We start from the raw sequence: 20,109 nt of genomic DNA on the forward strand, positions 1-20,109 counted from the left end.
AGAAGTAGGAAAACCATGAAGAGGAGAGAGGGAAAATATTTCCAGAGAGTGGGAAAGTGATGTATGAGAAGCCAAATAAACTCTATGGAGGGGATAATAAGCCCAACTGCCAGACTGAAAGACAAATTAAGAAGCTGAGTATAAATGGGAAAAAGTCAATTAGTAACTTCTTTTTTATCATTCTTCTGTCTTACAGAACCTTGCCAATAGGAAGGAAGGGGAAATGCCCAAGTTCCTTGTACATGGCTTGGCTGGAGACACTCTCTCAGGATCTGAGACCTCCTATCATCCTGACCAGAGGAAATCAAGAAAATGTTCTGACATTTTACTGCCAATAAGGCCAGGATGGGACTTCAACTCTTGCTATAACTGTCTTTGTATGAGAACTGGCTGGTCCTCTTTCTCAGGCATTGAGGATTTATGTTTATACAGCAGTTTAAGCAGAGACCAGGGACACCATAATAAGCAGATTTCCAAGCACTGACTCAACTTTATTTCCCTTAGCCAATGTGTATCTTAGATCTTATCTTAGAACAATGCTTCTTAACCTTTTTTGGGCCAGAGACATCTTTCACCAGAATGAGCTATGGATTTAAACATAAAATATGTAGGATTACAAAGGAAGCAAATTATATTGAGATGTAGTCATCAAAATATTAAAGTCTAAGTTCACAAATACTATATCAAGATTCTCTGCTATATGGTCCTCATGGATTAGGAAACTATTAGAAGGTACCAAATAAGAGGGGTAGGTGTGGTGTAGTATGTGGAAAAATGTCTTGATCCACATTTTCTTTTTGAGGTTTTCTCTTGGTCATCATTATAGCTATTTTAAATTTATAATTTGTTTCAGTGCAAAGATCCTGAGTCAAAGTCACATGTGTGTTTGCTGGTATTTTTTTAAAGTACTTTTCAATTTAGTACTTCTATTGTGGAATCAGGAAAAGATCATCAGGACCCCTGCCCATTATCCGAAAACTCTTAGAAGTTGGTGTTGTGGCAAGAATGGTGGTCATAATGTTAAGAGAACTTGGGTTCAAATCCCAATCTATCACTTACTACTTGAATGGATTTGTAGCTATTTAACTTTTCTTGGATTCAGTCTCTACATCTGTGAGAGGAGCCCAACTAAGTGACCTTTAAGGTGCCTTTCAGTTCTAAATCAATATCCTGAACAATTCTGTAATATTTCTCTAGTGATCTTTCAGCCAATGGATTCTCACTTAGTTTTGTTCTCTGACATTGACTTATTTTGGGGAAACACCCCAGTTCAGCATGGTGCCTTAATCATCACCCAAAAAAGGGGGGAAGCTGGCTATGAAACTTTGGTGGTAATCAAGAAATAAAAAGAAAAGAAACAGGGTAAATGGAGGAGGCAAAGGAAAGGTAGCATGAAAATCATGTGATAAAATATATAAGAACTAATAGAAGGAAAAATTGGGATGTGTGAAAAAATTGGAAGACATGAGAGATCTGGGATAGGTTTAAGGTATCTATATTGTAGAGGTGATAAAGTAGAAAGGAAGAGAGAGTAAAAGAGAAGAAAGTGACGAGTAAATATAAGCGCAATGATGAGAGACCAAAGTTGACCCCAAAGAAGACTAGTTAAAGGGGCAAAGAATAACCACCAAACCAAAAGAATGAGAAAGGGAATCAACACAGTGGTGAGAAGAGGGTAAATTATAGGAATCAGAAGAAGAAAAGAGTTTAGAAAGATGAAAAGATGCAGGCAGACCAAAGGCAACTGAATATGGCTCAAAGAAGGCTAATAGAAACAGTATAGTTACTTTCAAGCACATATTCACATATATATCATATGTGCAATCATAAGTATAATCAAGTATAATACAAGACATGGGATATGAGGCATATGTTGAAAAAGGCTTGAATTAGGAGCCAGACTAGCTGGCATTTACCAATGGTCTGCCTTTAAATAGCAGTATGATATCAGACAAGACATTTTACTTCTCTGACCTTCAGTTTCCTCCTCTAAAAAGTAAGGGGTTTAAGCTAGATATTCTTTCAGGATGTTTCAGCTTTAAGATTTCGTGATTCTAGGCAGCCAAGTGGCCCAGTGGATAGAGCACCAACCCTGAAGTCAGGAGGACCTGATTTCAAATTTGACATTTCACACTTCCTAGCTGTGTGACCCTGGGCAAGTCACTTAATCCATTTGCCTCAGCAAAAAAATAAAATTTAAAAAAAATTTAAAAATTCATGATTCTATGATCTAATCAAATAATAAAGGGGGCAGCATGGGACAGGGCTTAGAGTCAGGAATACTGGGCACATACTAGATATCATGGCTAAATCATTCAATGCCTCAATGTCCAACATTCATCTCAAAGAAATCAGTTCTCAAACTTTCAGGTCTTAGGACTTCTTTATACACTTTAAAATTATTAAGGACCCCCAGAGAGCTTTTGTTTATGTGGGCTATGTCTATTGATATTTACTTTATTAGAAATTAAAATACTTTAGTGTTAATATTAAAAATAGTTTCGGCTTCAATGATTCTCTGTACCATAAAGTTGCCAATCTACATCAGTGGAGGAGGAAATTATCACACTGGGACTCCCTTACTCTAGAAACGTCCAAATGTTAATCCTGCTCCTAAAAAATATGATATAATGAGACTGAATTGATGAGTTGACCATACCAGTCAATTAGTTGACATTCAGATAACGTAAAAAAGGAAGTAGAATGATATGATTAAGGTCAAGTATGAGTCTAAGTACTAAATCCCTTCCAGCTTTAGATTATGATCCTCTAATCCTTCTTCCTTCTTACCTGCTCAGTGACAGAATAAGACATTTATACAGCCAGAGAAATGGTGTGTAAATTGCATAACTACTGTGTGGTGTCACTTTCCCTGTGAAGACACAGTTCCTACTCAGCTGTGCAGATCTCCCCTTCTGAGTTGAAGACCTAAATTATATTAGATCCTGCTATTGACTCTTACTGCATAGGTCAACATTGTTTGGATATGTAGATCCTGTTATAAAATCCTAGAGAGACAAAGGCAAAGATCTCCAGATCTGGAGGCATAGAAAGGTTTGAAGCTGTTCAGAGGAAGAATGAGGAAATTATAGAACCATTTGAATATCTCACTTGTGAAACTGGATTTGAATCACCACTCTACCACTTATATCTGTGTGATCTTGGACATAATAACTTCCCTAGGTTTCAGTTTCCTCATGGGTAAAATTAGGGCATTGCCCTTAGAATTTCCTTGCAGTTCTAAATTTATAATATATATGTATGTATTGTATATTATATATATATATAGATATATTTATAATCCTATAATCTTAATAGGAGGTGATTTTATTGGTAGATGATATCTCCTTTGTGAATAGGCATGGAAAATGTACATAGTCATCACTCTGTATAATTGAGGACAGGAGTTCTCATTTAGTTCATTTCCTTAAGGTAGATATAAAGAGAGTGAGCAGAGAGACTACCCCTTTAGAACAGGAAGGGTTTTCTTTTAAGGTCTGTGGACAGAAACCAGGCCATTAGCAAATGCATTAATTCAAATGCTGAGTGGATCTAACAGCATGCAAGTAAAACCTTGATTTCAGGATGAAAAACACATAAACATTTTAGTTTTTTTTAACTATTTGAATTTTTAAAAAAAAGTAATCATCACCTTCATTGAATTTTAGTGAGATGAATAGTCAGGCTAATGGATATAGAAGTAGAGGAGAGGTTCAAATCCCACCTCTGAAGTGTGATTGAATTGTCTGACCTTGGGCAAATCACTCTGTATTCCAGTTTCCCAAATTGTAAAAATAAAGGGGTTTTTCTAGAAAACTTTTTCTGGCTTTAAATCCTATTAAGAAAAACATTTTCACTGATTTTCTTTTATGCCAGTAAGACTTTCATTAACTTAATTGCTTCATAACTCACTCACTGTTTTCCAACTTTAGAGAAGTGATTTTAAAAATTAACTTTGATTTTTAAACCCTGAATGGTTTTTTGTTTTTTGTACTTGGATCGTTGCCATGTGTCAATCAGCCTTTTTCTGTACATGGTTTCTATGCAGTTGCTTCCTATCTTCATAGATCTGACCCCTTACCTTATGACCTAGTGTTTTTCAAGAGTTACTGGGGAGAGACTTCAGACTTTTCTGCACAAAAATTTGCTAATGATTTCTGTCTTCTGATCTCCCTTACTTCAAATGGGTTTACTCTTGTATATGTGATCCTAAGTTCTAATGATTATTTCTATGGGTTTGACTGTAAATAATGCTAGTTATGGCTCTCAGAAACTAAGTTAGTGGAGATAATTGTGTGTATTTTGCTTCCAGCCCCTCCAAACTGGTTTCAGTTTTTTTATATGACAAATTTATTTGACAAATGTTTATCTGACAAATGATTGTTTTAACCAAGGTCAAGCAGTCTTGCTTACAATAGAAAAGCTTACAACTTCAAGCTTAACAACTGACATTATAAAAACAAAACAAAACAAAAAAAAATTTTAACTGATTATTGATTGAAAGCTTTGTTTTTTTAAAAAAAATTATTAAATTTTAAAAATTCTTCTGAATTAAAAAGACTTTCTATTATGAGTTCTATTCATTCTCACTCCTCTATACTTTGTCACCTGATTATAACCTGTTTTCTCACTCTTGTACCCTAAATCTTGCTCCAGGATGTAGAATTCAGCTTTGGTTCCTTTCCAAACCTGATTTCAAGTTTGCAAATCCAGTCCTTGCTCCGGTTTCCTCTGAGATGGGCAGATTTTCTGCTTCGATGAGTTCTAAATCTTGGAGAAAAAACAGAGAGGACCTTATTGAGAGAGCCTGGGAGGGTTCTGTTTGCTCTGAAAGAAGGAATGGGGCTAGCCTAATTCACTTGAGATGTGGATGCCTTCTCACCTGCAAAGAGAAGTTCGGGAAATAAGGCAGACTCAGGCCAGTCTGGGCTGAAAAGTAATTTAGAAAAAACACCTCTCATGGAAACACTGAAGTAAGGGCCAAAACAAAACTAAACCAAAAAGGCTCATTCAGTGCTGAGTATGGATAAAAACGACAGAAAAATTCCACCAACTTCTGGAGTATAAGCAAGAGTAGTAGTTCAGGGAAAGCCAGCCACCAGATGCAGTCATCTGTAATTTGCCAGTGTGGACAGAAATTCCATACTCTGACTGAAAGTATGAATATAGTTTAAAGAGCCCATTTTGCTGAAGAGAAACCCACACCCTGCACAGCTGCTAAAAATACCTTATGGGCTCTTGCTACAGTAACCAGACATCTATTGAAGGGCAGGGTGGAAAAATGGAGGGCAATAAGGGACAAATTTCTAATGGCTAGGCCAAGTTGACTATTCCAATTTTTTTGAAGTGGAAAAAGGATTCATTTTGTAAAATGCTAGAAAACTCCAAATAAAAAATTCTACTTGTAAACAAAGCAGCGCATCTTCTGATCCTAAGAGCTGAAGGAAGAATGAAATGTAAACTGAAAACTGAAAACAATGTTTGTTCTTTGGGTAAAAAAGCTTTTGAAACTGCTAGTGAGCCTGAGGAATCTAGTGGAGAGCAGGAGGGACATGAGCTTTGTGCTGGACATCTGGGAACCCAAAGTTCAGCTGAACTGGCCCCTGAATGGCTGGCCAGTGTACAAAGTACAGCCCTTGTTTACATACTGGAAGGGAACAGCAAGTTAATGCTGAGGGTAACAATGCAGTAAGCCTGGGATCATCATGTGTCTCCCATTGTGATCTGAGGGTGCCAAGTGTATTCTTTGGATTGAGAATTTAAGTCTCATAGAGTCTTCCCCTATTCCTAACCCCCACTCCCCAATTCAGTTACCTTTGACTTGTGGAAATCTAGTAGGGATTGAGGTAGTGTTCTGCTATTCTGTTTAATTAAATTTGGTGGATATTTTCTTGGAAAAGAAGGAAGGACTGGGAAATACTTTCCTCCCCCTCTTCTTCCTCCCCTTCCACAAGCCTTATCAGTATTAGGAGAATTCCAAAGATATTACAAAACAAAACAAAACAATATCATGGGACATTTTGTTGTTTTTAACCAAGTACTGTTTAGAAATGGATTTGATGAATTAGAAAAAAGCAAAAGAAAAAAAAAAAAAAGAAAAAAGCAAGACACAGGAAGGCACATACACCATGGTCAACCCACTTATAACTTTACTTTTGTTCAGTTGTGTCTATCTCTTTGTGACCCCATGTGGTATGTTACTGGTAAAGATACTGGAGTGGTTTGCCATTTCCTTCTCTCGCTCATTTTATAGATGAGGAAACTGAGGCAAACAGGATTAAGTGACTTGCCTAGTGGTGCACCACTAGAAAGTATCTAAAGCTAGTTTGAACTCTATCCACTGTTCCATCTAGCTTCTGCCTCCTCTCCCCACCAAATAAAATACATTAAAAAATTCACTTACATTTGAAATAAGATAAACTATCTGCTATTCAGTGCATGACAAAGGGGGCAGAGCCGTGAGTATCAAAAGCATCCAAAAACCAAGAACCATTTATTTAGGGAAAACCCTTAGTCTCTCCCATCCTTTCTCTTCATTTTTCTTATCACTGACCTGAGAGAAGATTCCAGTGGTGGATGGGTGTATCCCTTGACAATAAATCCCTAGATCTTGATATAGATCTTGATTTTAAGTTTGGTTTCTTATAATGTTCCTTTGCTATGTTGGTGGCCATGAACATTTTTTAAAAATTATTATAGCTTTTTATATACAAAGCATATGCATGGATAATTTTTCAATTGACCCTTGCAAAAACTTCTGTTTCAACTTTTCCCCTCCTTCCCTCTACCTTCTCCCCTAGATGTCAGGTTAAATACATGTTAAATATGTTAAAGTATATTTTAAATACAATATATGTATACATATTTATACAGTTATCTTGTTGCACAAGAAAGATCAGATTTAGAAAGAAGGTAAAAATAATCTGAGAAGAAAAAACAAAAATGTAAGCAAACAATAACAAAAAGAGTGGAAATGCTATGTTGTGGTCCATAATCATTTCCTAGTGATCTTTCTCTGGGTGTAGCTAGTTCTGTTCATCACAGATCAATTGGAACTGATTTGGATCCTCTCATTGTTGAAGAGAGCCATGTCCATCAGAACTGATCCTCATGTAGTATTGTTGTTGAAGTATATAATGATCTCCTGGTTCTGCTCATTTAACTTAGCATCAGTTCATGTAAGTCTCTCCAAGCTTCTCTGTATTCATCCTGCTGGTCATTTCTTACAGAACAATAATATTCTATAACATTCATATGCTAGAATTTACTCAGCCATTCTCCAGTTGATGGGCATCCCTTCAATTTCCAGTTTCTAATCACTACAAACAAGGCTGCCACAAACATTTTGGCACATACAGGTCCCTTTCCTTTCTTTAAGATTTCTTTGGGATATAAGCCCAATAGTTACACTACTGGATCAAAAGGTATGCAGAGTTTGATAACTTTTTGAGTATAATTCCAAGTTGCTCTCCAGAATGGCTGGATCTGCTCACAACTCTACCAACAATGCATCAGTGTCCCAGTTTTCCCACATCTTCTCCAACATTCGTCATTATCTTTTCCTATCATCTTAGCCAATCTGATAGGCATGTAGTGGTATCTCAGCATTGTCTTAATTTGCATTTCTCTGATCAACAATGAAAAGGAACATCTTTTCATATGACTAGAAATAGTTTCAATTTCTTTATCCGAAAATTGTCCGTTCATATCCTTTGAACATTTATCAATTGGAGAATGGCTTGATTTCTTATAAGTGACCTTTTTTTTTTTAAAGAGACAGATGATAGCCAATTATGAGAGAGCTATAAAGAATTATAGAGCTCCTCTTTACTTGGCCAAGATGTCAGAAAAAGCCACAAAAGTTAGAGTTTGTAGTTGCAGCTTGATTTATCTTTGACAATCCTAGAAACCAAATAAAAATAGTGCATGTATTATAAAAACAAAACAAACTGCAGTTTCCTCTTTCATTTGGAGTTCAGGACGCAAAAGGGTCAGAGACACAAGAACAAAAAACAAAGCCTGAGTTTTTATGCACACAGGAAGGCCTAGTGGTTTCTTTCTTCAACACAAAATCAACTCTTTCCCTATAACTCCCTTTCTTTTCTTGACCTTCATTGTGTAGTTGAAAAATGGAGATACTCTCTTTGCCATTCCTGTCTATTGCTCCTTTTCTGCTCTAAATTTCAGGATTCATTAGTACAAGTGGCAGATTTCCCTTGTGTTAATCAGCTTTGTTGACTGAAGTGCTAAGTAATATTTCATATTCATTCTTCAGGGTTTCAAGGAATCCATGATCTCATAGGATTATAGAATTTAAAACTGGAAAGGGCATTACAGATTACTTATTCCAGTACTTTCATTTTACAAATAAGGAAATTGAGATCCACAGAAGCTTCAAAATGAGGGCCTGTGTAATATGAATGAGGTTTTTTGCTGGTCAAAAAATGCAGAAACAAAGCTTAATGTTTGAGTACTATACTTTTGGTCAAAGACAAAATAACTTCCGACTCTCCCTATGTGAGATAACCATGTGTGTTCATTCTTCCTGCTAATGGTGTGTCTATTTGTTGGAGAATGTGCCCTGGGTTTATAGGGGAAATGTTTTGTTATGTTATCTCTTCCTTCTTCTCCTCATTTGCCTCCTCCTCTTCCTTCTTTTTCTCCCTTGTTTTGAACTAATTGCATACTCTGGTTGATTAAAGAAAAAGTAAACATATCAGTAGGTTTTATGAACAGAAGTTTTGAGGTAATATAAACCCTAGAATACTCTGAACCCAGAGGAGGTTTTCTGGGGCCCCCAAAAGTTAAAGCAGGTTACCCTAGGTGCTACATTTATAACCCCTTGACCTAAAACAAAACCTGATACTTGTGTTCTCTACCACCTCTATCCAAATTTTCCTCCAACCTCCAATAAGGGCTTAGGGCAAATAAGCTATTTTTCTGAAAGAAAAACAGTTTTTAATATCTGAATTATCCAAATAGCAACTAACACCTATCTTGGAAGATCCTGGGTTCCTGACAACTTGATTTTGCAGACCAGTGTGGGTTACAAAGAGTCGGATATGACTGAAAATGACAGAACAGCAACTACCATGTTGAGTTATGGTAGACTGAAGACAGCCATCATGGTAAATGAAAATCTTGACAAGTTAGGAAGCTAGTGTGTTCAAAGGGAGAGGAAAGGGAGTGGAAAAGAAAGCTATGAGTCATCAACTGAACTTATTTGGGAGGAGAGAGAGTGACCTGGAAATCTATGATAATAACAACAAGGATTGTGGGATGGAAAAAAGTTTAAAGGAGGGGTGTTGCTGGGTCATGATGACAGAGGAAGGATTAAAAGCAGGTGGGTAGAAAAGGGGAGAGGAAGAAACAGAGAACATGGATCATGCTGCCAAGAGATGTATCTTTGGGAGAAAGCTAGGTGACAGCACCAGAAAACGGAGGAAAAAAAAAAACACATAGATCAAAGGATTGTGGGTTCAGAACAGAAGGGAACCTTAGAGATCACCTAGTCTATCCCTTCATTTTCCAGATGAGTAAAGTGATTTGCCCAACACTACAGAGTAAACAAATATCAGAAGTAGAATTTGAATCTCACCTCTTGAAATGCAGAACCAATGCTTCTTTCCCAGGGTGGGGGGGTCTTTCCCCAAAGTCCTAACAATTTAACATTGGAGGGAATGCATTGATAGACCAGCTAGGTAGATTAGCCATTTATTGGCCTAGTCTGGACAACATGCGTTCTTCATTCTTTTTGGGTTTTTTTCCTGAGTATTTAGGCCAAGCTTTTTTGAGCGATTTTGTATCTTGGTCAAGAAATTCTACAATGTTCTAGGGCTTGTCAAGTCAGCATGATGTCATATACATAGGAACATCTGGAGGGCCTTGCTTCCTGCAGAGAATCTCTTCCATTTGGACTCTGTGTCATAATATCCCCTGTGACTGTGAAAAATGCTTTTGGTCAGAATACTCCTCCCTGTTTCATATCTCAGTTAATATTAATAAGATTATGAGATCATAGATATAGAGCTAGAAAGAAGAATCCAAATTCCTCTGAGATTTAGAAAGGTTAGATATCTAACTAAAGGTCACCCAGATTTGAAGATAACTATGAACAGTGCAACTAACCTGTTTCATCTTTCAAAGAACCTTGTATGATTTTGACAGACACCTAGGGGATCTAACTCAAAGAGAGTCTTTTAGGTAACATATTATTCTAATAGATCAAGATATTTTTTATAGTCATGAAACAATAAATACAAAAACAACAATTGGGGAATCTCGCATTCTTTTCACCTTTCAAAAATCACCTTTCAGTGGGCTGCTATGGATGATAATTAGAATAAGCCTTATTGTTATACCTTCATCAAGAACTCCCTCAATATGTATGGAGTTTAATATCATAAAGTGAGAAAGGAGATTATTATATTCTCCTAGCAAGACTCTGGACTTACATTCTCAACTCACAGTCACACTAGCAGGTTGGGGTCCCTAAATTGTCTACATTCTACCAGCTGGGTACTGAGAGTACTCCCAAGGGACAGGAAGGTTCTTTATGATGCTATGAGCATGAGTCCTCTTTCTAAAGTGTTCCTCCTATTATCAATTGCAATTGATTAGTATTCTAATATAATTTTCCCAATTGATAGCTCCTGCATATCATAGATTTTTTAAAAAGGACATCAATTAGATTTCACAAAAGAACATTTATTGAGAAACTATTACAAGAACAGAAGTGCAAACATATCCTCCAAACTGGAGGCACCTCTTTACCTCTTGATTCTTTGGAAGGGGAAAAAGCATATCTATAATGCCTATTAAGTGTCAGACACTGTGCTAAGCACCATATAAATGTAATTTCATTTGATAATCACAACAATGCTACAATGTAGGTGATAGGATAACCCCCATTTTACAGTTGAGAAAATTAAGACTAACTAAGGTAAGATAACTTGTTGAAGGTCACAGAAGTAGTAAGTGTCTGAGGATGGATATGAACTAAGTTGACTCCAGACCCAGCACTCTATTCACTGTATTTTCAAAGGTCTCTCATGGGAGAGTAGCCAATCCCATCAATCTCACTTTCAAACACAACATAGCATAGCACAGCTATGACTGCCTGCATGCTCTGTTTATGGACTAGATCCAGCAGGTCAATCCTCAGGATTATGTTCCCTATCAGGCATGAGAGAGAGAAAAAAAAAGAATGCTTAATAAAAAGGATGATCCTTTTTATACTTGGTTCAGTGGATTCTTGGAAAGCTCATGTAACTTGTTGCTAGGACTCTGTTCCAATCTAAGCCTTTCTAGCATGGTAGAGTCTGCTGATCCCTCTGTTGTCATAGTCTTCAAGAACCCAGGATTATTGGGACAATTGGTTTGCAAAGTGGATAGAGTATTGACCCTAGAGTCAGGAGGACCTGAGCTGAAATCTGGCCTCAGATACTTGACACATGCTAACTGTGTGACCCTGGCCAAGTCTTTTAATTCCAATTGCCTTGTCAAAAAATGAAAAAGAAAAATCTAGGGTTATCATCATATTTTAATGAAGCATGAAAGTTGGGCTTTGTAAACTAAAGATTCATTTTGATATTTCTCCATACCCATGTTTTCATGGATTTCAACATTCCCTCCATTGAATTTCAACCTTCTTATCCTATGTAAATTTTATCCATGTCCTTTCATAAGTCCTTCATAGAAAATTTACCCTGTGCCTTTTCTTTAACAGCTTACAAAAAATAACATTTCTTGGCACATAGTAGTTGCTTAATAAATATTTATTGACTGCTTGACTTCTATATAACAGTGTTATGCTTTGTCCATATGTTATCCTTCAATCTTGCTACATGATTGGCCTTTTCCATTCAGATATAGGACTTTAGATTGAGAGCTGGAAGTAACCTTAGAAGTCATCTATTCTACCTTTCTTTTTTTTATAGAAAAGAAAACAGATTCTGAGGCTATGCCTAAAGTTCACAGGTAATAAGTGGAAGAGCCAGGGTCTTGAATCCAGGACTTCTGATTCCAAATCCAGTCCTCATTCTAATCTTCAATGACTTTCTTAGGACACTTTTCATGGCAGGTCATTTTTGGTCATGCACTGAGCCTATGTGTACTCACAGAGTATCTTGACACTTTCTTTGGGGAAGTAGTACAGTACACCAAACCACTAGATTTGAAGTCAAAAAGCTTAGAATCAAATCTTGACTCTGACATTTATTACCTGCTTGACCTTCCTTGCACTTAAGCTCTCTGGGACTATATCTTCATCTACATAATGAGGAAATAGACCATAGCCTCTAAGAGCCTTTCCAGTTCTCAATGTTTGATGCTATGGACATAAAATGGGACACAACAACTAGTGGCACATTGTGTTAATGGGTCTGATGGATAAGAGGGGCCATAAGATGCTGATGGTGATATCCATCTTCTGGGAACCTGGGAGACATAACCCCACTCCCAGGGAAAGATCAAGTAGGATATATAGAAAATAGAGTAAAGAGTTGATTCAATTCAACTAAACATTTATTAAGTCCATACTGTGTACAGAACACTGTTCTAGTTATTACAGTATAATTCAAAGATTTCTTTCCTTCTGTTATAGAACTTATAGCATTCTAGAGGGTCATGTTGCAAGGATCAAGGAATGGAAGTCAAAATTGGGCTTGATATAATGATGTAACTTCTATCTATAGTCATCCTGATTTATATATCTAGCCACCAGACCCAGATGGCTCTGGAGGAGAAAATGGGGCTGGTGATTTTGCACAGCCCTCCCTCACTTAAATCCAAATCACTTGTATGTCATAGCATCACATTCCTGATATCATAGTTCTCTTCAAGAATGAAAGACAAAAAACAAAAAAAACAAAAATAATTAGAACTGGACATGAGAGCAGTAGGATACTTCAAAGGACAATGGCTCCCCTTTTCCAGAAGCTTTCAATTAAAGATTGGAATACCTTTGGTGGGTGTGAGTTGGAGAGGATCTTTTGGAGGTTTGGGTTGAATTTCTTTGTCCTGGAGAAAGCACCAACAAATAGGGGAAATCAGAAACAACTTTCTATTGGAGAGGTACTTGAGCTGGTCCCCAAAGGAAGTTGAAAAGGGAATATATAATGTTACTCCATTCTCACTTTCCAGACTTATTTCATATTGCTTCCACCAATTCAAAATTCATGTAGGAAAAATTTATTACTGGGATTCAGAGAATCTGAGTTCAAATTTAAGGCTTTACAATTTATTAATTAAACCACCTTGGACAAGTTATTTAGTCTCTCAACCTTAATTTATTAATCTGCAAAATAAGGGAGCTAGGAGTAACTACGTGGTACAGTAGATAGAGTGCCGGGGTTGGAGTCAGGAAGCCTCAGCTTCCTAATTTCAAATCCGACCTCAAACACTTAGTAGTGGTAAGGTTCGCTTAACCTTGTTTGCCTCAGTTTCCTCATCTGTAATATTAACCCCTGAAGAAGGAAATGGCAAACCACTCCAAAATCCCTGATAAGAAAACCTCAGGGGTCAGCTAGGTGGCACAGTGGATAGAGCGCCAGCCCTGAAGTCAAGAGGACCTGAGTTCAAATTTGACCTCAGACACTTAATACTTCCTAGCTGTGTGACCTTGGGCAAGTCACTTAACCCCAAATGCCTCAGCAAAAGAAAAGAAAGAGAGAGAGAGAGAGAGAGAGAGAGAGAGAGAGACAGAAAGAAAGAAAAGAAAAGAAAAGAAAAGAAAAGAAAAGAAAAGAAAAGAAAAGAAAAGAAAAGAAAAGAAAAGAAAACCCCAAATGGAGTCATGAAAAGTCAAGACATGATTGAAGTGATTGACAAAAACAACAACAAAAAAAGTTGGACTAGATTCCCTTTAAAGTTTCTTCCATCACTAAATCCATAAACCTATAATCTCCCAGGCACAATCCTTGGCTACCTTCAATAATCTGCACAAGTACCATTTCCTACTTGAAAGCTTTCTTAGTGCTCTCTTAACATGTTACTATTGAAATTTTTTCTCAATTTATATTGATTTGTGCTTGCTTATTGCTGTATATGTTGTCTTCATTGTAAAAGGTAAGTTCCTTAGAGGCAGGGATTCTTATTTTTTATCTTGTATTACCAGTGTCCAATACAGTGCCTGGCACATAGTAGTTATTTAATAAATGCTTATTGAATTGAACTAAATTAAAAAAAAAAAAGATATTGCTTCTGGTTCTCAGAGACAAAGACAGAATGGGTAGCAATATCTGTGATTCTCCATACTTAAAGAATTACAGAAACATAGAATTTGGAATCAGATGGCATATTAGAAATAAATTAGCCCAAGTCTTTTATCTTACAGTAGGAAAAAAAAAAAAAAGAAGAAGCAAGCCCACAGAGGTAAAATTACTTGGTTGAAGTCACACAGCTACTAGTGATGGAGCTAGATTTTGAACTCAGGGCATAGAATTATAAATTTAGAACCGGGAGGGGCCTTATAAGCCATTTAGTAACCTCATTATTTTTAAAGATTAAGAAACTGAGGTGCAGGGAGCTCAAGCAACTTGCCCAAAGTGAGAGTCTTCTCTTGCCAGAAGCAGGATTTGAACCTGACTCTAATGTCAGTGTTCTTTTGTACAAATCAGTTTAGAGTTCATGACCTGAATAAGTATGAGATACTGCCCATTTGTTGCTAAATTTAGTCTCCTCTGAGTTCTAAGAGTTACAGTTTCTCTGAGTCAGAGTTCTAAGAGTAGTTTTTTTTAATGTAACAAGTTGGAGTACACTGGCAAGTTGGGTGTCAGAACTATTCTCTAATTAAAAGACAAATATGCTTTATCTAGGTGGCATGGCACGGTAGGTAGACTTAATAAGACTTGAATTCAGATTTGTTCTCAAACATTTAATATTTGTGTAATCCCGGTTGTCACTTAATCCTGTTTGTCTCAGTTTCATCATCTGTAAAATGAGCTGGAGAAGGAAATGGCAAACCCCTCCAAATATTTCTGCCAATAAAACAAGTTAGTACATATACTTTATATCACTCATGTGTCTCCTTCCCGGGTTTCCGTAAGTATGTAGCCTCTCTCCTTCACAGATACTAAATACATTCATGGAAGAATGACCCAGATTTATGTTTAGATTATGGTGCATATGTTATTCTTGAATATACTTTAATATATAGAAGCACCTATGATGTTAACATTGTTTCTTTTGCATTATTATTAAGTAGATGATGCTACCTAAATCTAAATCATCTAAAAATGTCTTTATTACAAGTGGTTAATTTAAAAAAAAAAAAGAAAGAAAGAAATAGAAGCATACCAATGGGGATTCAAGAGCTAGAGTGGTGAATAAGACAAGTTATTGCTAGAACCCTGAGAGAATTTATGAATAACTATGTAGTGTGAGTTCCTTCCCTGGAAACCCAGACCTGCCAATGTTAGAGCAGGCTGTAGTGAACAAGCCGGCCCAGAAAGTGGGTAGGTCCTACATGTTCTACATGAAATTGTGCTGCAATGTGAGTGGTCACCACATGACCATTCTATAAGTATGTTGAGAAAGAGCAGATCTGCGAATAGGATCGTTTTCCTTATTGTAACTAATACGTTTGAGTCTTTAGACCCAGCACTCAGCTTCAAATAACGCAACAGAATAAAAGAAGACACGCCATCAATGACCTTGAAGAATTTACCTTTTAAAATTTCATCTAGGCCTCATTCTCCCTCCCTTCCTCCTTTTCTCTCTCTCCCCCTCTCTCTGTCTCTCCCTCTTTATGTCTCTGTATTTCTCTGTATCTTTCTGTCTATATGTATCTCCTTATGTCTCTCTCTTTTGCTTGCTCTCTATCTCTGTATGTATGTCTCTGTGTGGGATGGGTTAGGTACAAGACCCCCTTCCTAATCCAGTTACCTAAATGAAGACATCATCAGATACAAAGAAAAAACATTTATTTAATCCCTGCCAGGAGAGGCCCAGACACACACTGGGAGACATCCCTTGCTCCTGGAACCGAACCTGACCTGCTTCCACCTTGTCCAGGGTTTAAAAGTAAAAGGCTCGAGCCTTCTCATTTGATAGACTAACAGGATGTAATCATCCTTGACCAATGATCACTAATGACCACAGGTCATGTCACTCCCTGCAACTGCCTGTATCTCAGGTTCAAAGTTCATTCCTCCAGAGAGTAAATGACCTCCCCAAGGTCTCAGTTCTGGAAATGGGGAATATGTGACTCAATACTGAGAAATACTTCATCCAATCAGTCCCATTCATCTCTCTTTCTCTGCCACTGTGTCTCTGCCTTTCTCTTTCTCTCTGTGTGTATCTCTGTCTCTCCCTCTCTCTCCGTATCTTTCATTTTTTCCTCCTTCCCTCAGCTCTCTATAGCTCTAATGTTCATAAAACAATTTTCTCATAACAATCCCATAATATAAACAATGCAAGCATTTGTGTTTTCTGAATCATGTTGACCCACACAGGATCATAGATTTGAAGGAAGAAAGCTTAAGAAGTCATCAAGTTCATATCGCCTCATTTTACAGATGAGGAAACAGATCCAGAGAAGTTCCAAGATCATATAGTGAATAACTATCTGAGGCAGGATTTGGATTTAGGACTCCCTGATCCCAAATCCAGTACTCTGTCCTCTACTCCATTTTGTCTCACATTTCTCATTTTGCAGATCAGGAAACTCTTGTGCAGAGATGTTAAGTGATTTACCCAAGATCACATAGTCAGACAGAGTCTATCAGAAATGGGGCTTAAATCTAAGTCTTCTGATTTCCAGATTTGTGTTCTTTTCATTATACTACAGTCAAGAAAAAAAAACCCCACAATTTTCCTATTTAAATTAAAATTGTTTAGCTAAGCTATCTTGTTATCTGATACACTTTATATTGGCTGCTTCCCATTTGAGTCATCTTGCTGTGGACATGACACGGGATTTGGAATGAAAGGATATGTATTTTAATGTCAGAACCACTTACTACTTTTGTAAATTGAATAAACTGCTTCATTTATTTTTCTGGGCCTCATTTCACTCAGCTATAAGATGAGAGGACTAGATCAGAAGAGTTCAAATTGAATGAATAAACTTATGAATGAATAAGTAAAAAAGCATTTAATAAACACATATGTATATAAAGTAGAGGTACAATTAAAAGAGCAAAATAGTCCCTGTTTTCAAGGATCTCAGATTCTAATTGCAGGAAACAGGAGGGTTTGAGCTAAAAGTCAGATGGAAAGTCCCAGTGGTCCTTAGAGTACAGCAGCAAAGCAGATGGAAATGCTTTAGCGGCTATTTCCTTTAATAAAACCACATCCATTTGTAGTATCCTCTCCAAATCTACTTCCTCCAACCTCTACTGACATTGGCAGACTAGGTCCCCACAGGGAAACTCAAAAATGAGGTAAGGGGGTAGAGGAAAAGAAGGTCTTTTTTTTTTCTATTCCTCATAAGCTCCTATATAATGTCCCCAATGATTATTAATTAGCTAGCCAGAGTTAACTGGCTTTTAGAAATAGATATTTATGAAAGTTATATAGTAAGAATAGTTGGTACTAAATATTTTCCCCAAACTGGAACCCAGCATTCCATATGCAAGATGCTTAGGTAGTACAAACTCAAAATCAGAGGATATATGTAGCCAACATAAGTAATTCATGGCTCCTGGTTAATTGAAAATCTTTTCTTCTCTTGAGGAATCCTCATGAAAGGGTCCTTTCCATGCAGTTCTTTGATAGGTCTGAAGAACTGGGCTCATGTAGAGTCCTGAGATCCAATCCAATTCAATAAACATTTATCAATAATTACTATATACCAGTCACTGTACTAAGCACTGGGAAAACAATAAGTGAAAAGAAAAATAGTATCTGCCCTCAAGGAGCTTACATTCGAATGGAGGGAGACAACATATTTTTTAAAAGGCAGGAAAATGGTGCTATCTGATGCAAATATATCTTGTGCCAAGGAGTTGAAGCCAGCCAGGGCAGCAGATGCTAAGTAGAATGAATTGAGTTCAGTTTCTGCTTTGCATAAAGGAAGGCTTTGGGAGGAATTTTAGTGTAAGATACAGTTCTCCAATCAGAGCCAAATCTTCTGGCCTTTCAAAATTTTTACAATATTTCAATAGTCAAAAGTTAATGAGAAAAGAGAAAGAAAACTCTCTCCTCCCCAAACTCCAGTTCACTTCCTGCAACCAGCCCAAGAAAACAGCAAGAACTTATGTCCTAGGAAAAGTATTTGTGTGTTATTATGGAGGAGGTGAGGATAAAAGTCCTGGGGCCCACTTGAGAGTGTATGTAATCAAAATGATAAATTATAAATGATTCCATCAGGAGTTTATCATTCAATTGACCTGGACTTAAGAAAAAGCATTTTATTTACAGTACAAAGACCTGAGTTTGAATTCTGAGTGCTACTTATTACCTGTGGGACCTGTGGAAAGACATAACCTTTATAGTGTTCAAATTCAGTGATTCATTCATTTATTTAGTTTTGTTTTTTGTTTTTTGGGTTTTTTTTTGATTGGGTAAAAGAGGAGATTCTTTGCCTCGGTCTTAATCACTGAATGGGTGCAGCTTCAATCTGAGACCTGTTGAAAACCTTAACTTAAAAAGGCCAAGTTCTCCCATTTTATCCAGGGTCATTTCCAATTGTCTTGTTCTATATCTTGCCACTGGACTCCAGACGGCTCTGGATGGGAAAGTGAGGCAGGTGATCTTGCATAGCTCTCTCTCTCTTAAATCCAGTTCGCCTCCCTAATGTCTCTGTTCTCTTCAAGAACAAAATGACAAACAACAACAAGACCAAGTTTGAGGATAAATAAGAAGTGAAGCAAAAGATGGCCTAATTTGACTTCCCAAAAGAATCAAACTGGGAGGGGAAGACCCTCAAAGTTTCTGGTCAGAACAGAAACAGTTGCTATTTACACTCACTCTGAGCCATCAAAACTCAGTTTGATATAACAAGAGATAATCTCTAAATCTTGTTTCTGTTCTAAATCCTATGACTCTGATTCTGGGAACTTGATCTTGCTCTTCTGCTGCTACCTCTTTATCAGTTCTCCTGCAAACATCCCTCTGTTTCTCTTGATAAAGTAGCTATCAATTCTTTTGGAAAATCATGTGGTGACATTGGAACTTTGAAGACTGAATGTACTAGAGAGTTTGCTTCTTTTTTCTTGGTGGGGTTTTGAGATTTTATTATGACATTCTAAGTCCCTTCAAGTTCTAAAAATGATGAAACTTTCTTAGTAACTAGAAATGAATGATTTTTCCCTAATATTTTTTATTTTCCTTTCTCCTATCCTAGAAGATTATATCAGAACATTGACTCTAGTCATACTCCAAACATTCATTAAATGCTAGGCACTATGCCTTGTAATAGGACAGCTAAGTGAGTAGACCACTGGGCTGGGAATCATGAAGACTCATCTTCCCAAGTTCAAATCTGACCTCTGATATTTACTAGCTGTGTGACTCGACAAGTCATTTAACCCAATTTACCACAGTTTCCTCTTCTGTGAAATGAGCTGGAGAAGGTAAAGGCAAACCACTCTAGTATCTTTGCCAAGAAAATCTCAAAGGAGTCAACAATAATAATGCTCTATTATTGAGATGCAAAGCTAAAACAAAAGTCTTTGTTCACAAAGAGGTTGTATTTAAGTGACCTAGGGGCAGGAACCATGGAGCAGTAAATACAAAATGCAAAGAGAGACAGGAGGGTATATTCAAAAGTGAGGCAATCTTTGAGAAAATATTGAGTTAAGTTGTTAGCTCTGACACACATTGGCTGTGTGATCCTGAGCAAATCAGATACTTCTCTGACACATTTTAAGACCTTGAGGAGGTGCAGATCTGTATCAATACAAGGATTTTCCTTATCTGGGATTTCTTAATACCAATAACATCACAGATTTACACACCACAGATAAACAACAACAACAATATGGAGGGAGGGCTAATTGGGAATGCAATCAGAAAAAGTAAGTTTTAGGAGATGACATTTGAATTGAACCTTGAAGGACATTAAAAGATTTGGAGAGGTACAGATAAGATAAGAGGGAGTACATTCTAAGCAAAGGGGAAAACTGTGCAAAGGCACTGAATTAAAAAAAGATGGAATGTTTTACG

General features: G+C 37.0%; 1 protein-coding gene across 2 annotated transcripts in view; it reads left to right on the forward strand.

Annotated features, from left to right (window-relative positions):
* SLC12A3 (solute carrier family 12 member 3) overlaps nucleotides 1-2,142 on the forward strand; it is a 46,622-nt gene extending 44,480 nt beyond the window's left edge. For both annotated transcript variants that reach the window (XM_023494206.2, XM_031954538.1), the window contains exon 26: nucleotides 197-2,142. In XM_023494206.2, the coding sequence (XP_023349974.1) occupies nucleotides 197-338 (142 nt within the window). In that variant the 3' untranslated portion in view covers nucleotides 339-2,142. The remainder of the gene's footprint in view (nucleotides 1-196) is intronic.
* Nucleotides 2,143-20,109: the final 17,967 nt, after the last annotated feature.

Source organism: Sarcophilus harrisii, chromosome 2 (assembly GCF_902635505.1).
Source record: "Sarcophilus harrisii chromosome 2, mSarHar1.11, whole genome shotgun sequence".
Classification (NCBI taxonomy): Eukaryota; Metazoa; Chordata; class Mammalia; order Dasyuromorphia; family Dasyuridae; genus Sarcophilus; species Sarcophilus harrisii.